Below are 1342 nucleotides of genomic sequence, written 5' to 3' on the forward strand. Positions count from 1 at the left end.
TGTTGTGGCATCAGCTTAGCTCACAGCAACCTCAAACTCTTAGGCTCAAGTGATCCTCCTGCCTCAGCCTCCTGAGTAGCTGGGATTGTAGGGGCCCACCACCACATCTTGCTAGTTCTTTTATGTTTAGTAGAGACAGGGTCTCACTCTTGCTCAGGCTGATTATGAACTCCTGTGCGCAAGCGATCCACTCACTTCAGCCTCCCAGAGTGCTGGGATTCCAGCAGGAGCTAAGTGACTACATTATCACTTGGAAAATCATTCATGGGTTGGTTTGTGCTTCTGGGCAGAATTCAACATTCACCTTGCTATTGATTTGGTGTCTTTTCTGCAGAAATGTCTGAATTTCTTTCCTTTTTTTTTTTTGAGACAGACTTTTATTTTGTCGCCCTCAGTAGAGTACCATGGTGTCACAGCTCACAACAACCTCAAACTCAAGTGATTCTCTTGCCTCCGCCTCCCAAGTAGCTGGGACTACAGGCGCCCACTACAACACCCGGATAATTTTAGAGATGGGAGTGGGTAGGTGGAGGAGTCTCACTCTGGCTCAGATGGTCTCAAATTTGTGAGCTCAGGCAATACACCCACCTCAGCCTCCCAAGTGCTGGGATTACAGGTGTGAGCCACCTTGCCTGGTCCTGAAATGTCTGAATTTCACAAATTCAATCCCAAGCCATGGCTTGAAGTGAGTTTCCTATGTCAGATACTGAGACAGATGGTTTCCATCGACACACGTGATCACTGGTGCTTGCTCTGCCAGTCACAGGGGCGCAGGACTGTGCTGTGACACAGGGACTATCCAAACGAAAACCTAGGTTAGTGCACAGTTTGTCTTCTGGGTTATTCCTGGGCTTAGTGCTCCTGAGTCACAGCTGGGGCCTCCAGGTCCGCTGTGGAAGTGTCCGGGGCAGGTTTCTTTGAGTAATCCCGCTCTCCAAAAATGGTGCTTCCTACTCGGACATTTGTGGATCCTACTTCAATCTAGGAGAAAGGATAGAGAACTAGTTTAAAATAATGAAATGGAACAGTGCTGAGGCTGTGCCTCATTCCGGCTCTCAGAGGCTTCGTGAAGAATGACACAGCTGAAGATGACCTACGGACAGTGGTTCTCCTTGGGGCAATATTACTGAGGGGTGTTCAGGAGACAAGGTGGGGTTTCTTCGGTTTTACAGATATTGGGGAACACGAGGGTCCTTCAGCTGGGTAGGCACCAGGGGATGTCAGACGTCCACAGTGTGTGGCACAAGGCCGGACGGCAGACAGCCTTCTCACAGCCCACACACCTTTCCAATATTCCATGCACAGGTAGATGAAAAAAGTCTTTTTTTTTTTTTTTTTTTTT

The 1342-nt window shown here is 48.5% G+C and overlaps 1 protein-coding gene across 1 annotated transcript in view; it reads right to left on the reverse strand.

Annotated features, from left to right (window-relative positions):
* Positions 1-540: 540 nt before the first annotated feature.
* The window catches only part of PLPBP (pyridoxal phosphate binding protein), a 13669-nt gene continuing 12867 nt past the window's right edge, over positions 541-1342 (reverse strand). The window contains exon 8 of the mRNA XM_003796299.3: positions 541-981. Coding sequence (XP_003796347.1) covers positions 853-981 — 129 coding nt within the window. The 3' untranslated portion in view covers positions 541-852. The remainder of the gene's footprint in view (positions 982-1342) is intronic.

Source organism: Otolemur garnettii, unplaced genomic scaffold (genome assembly GCF_000181295.1).
Source record: "Otolemur garnettii isolate 467f Iridium unplaced genomic scaffold, OtoGar3 scaffold00102, whole genome shotgun sequence".
Classification (NCBI taxonomy): Eukaryota; Metazoa; Chordata; class Mammalia; order Primates; family Galagidae; genus Otolemur; species Otolemur garnettii.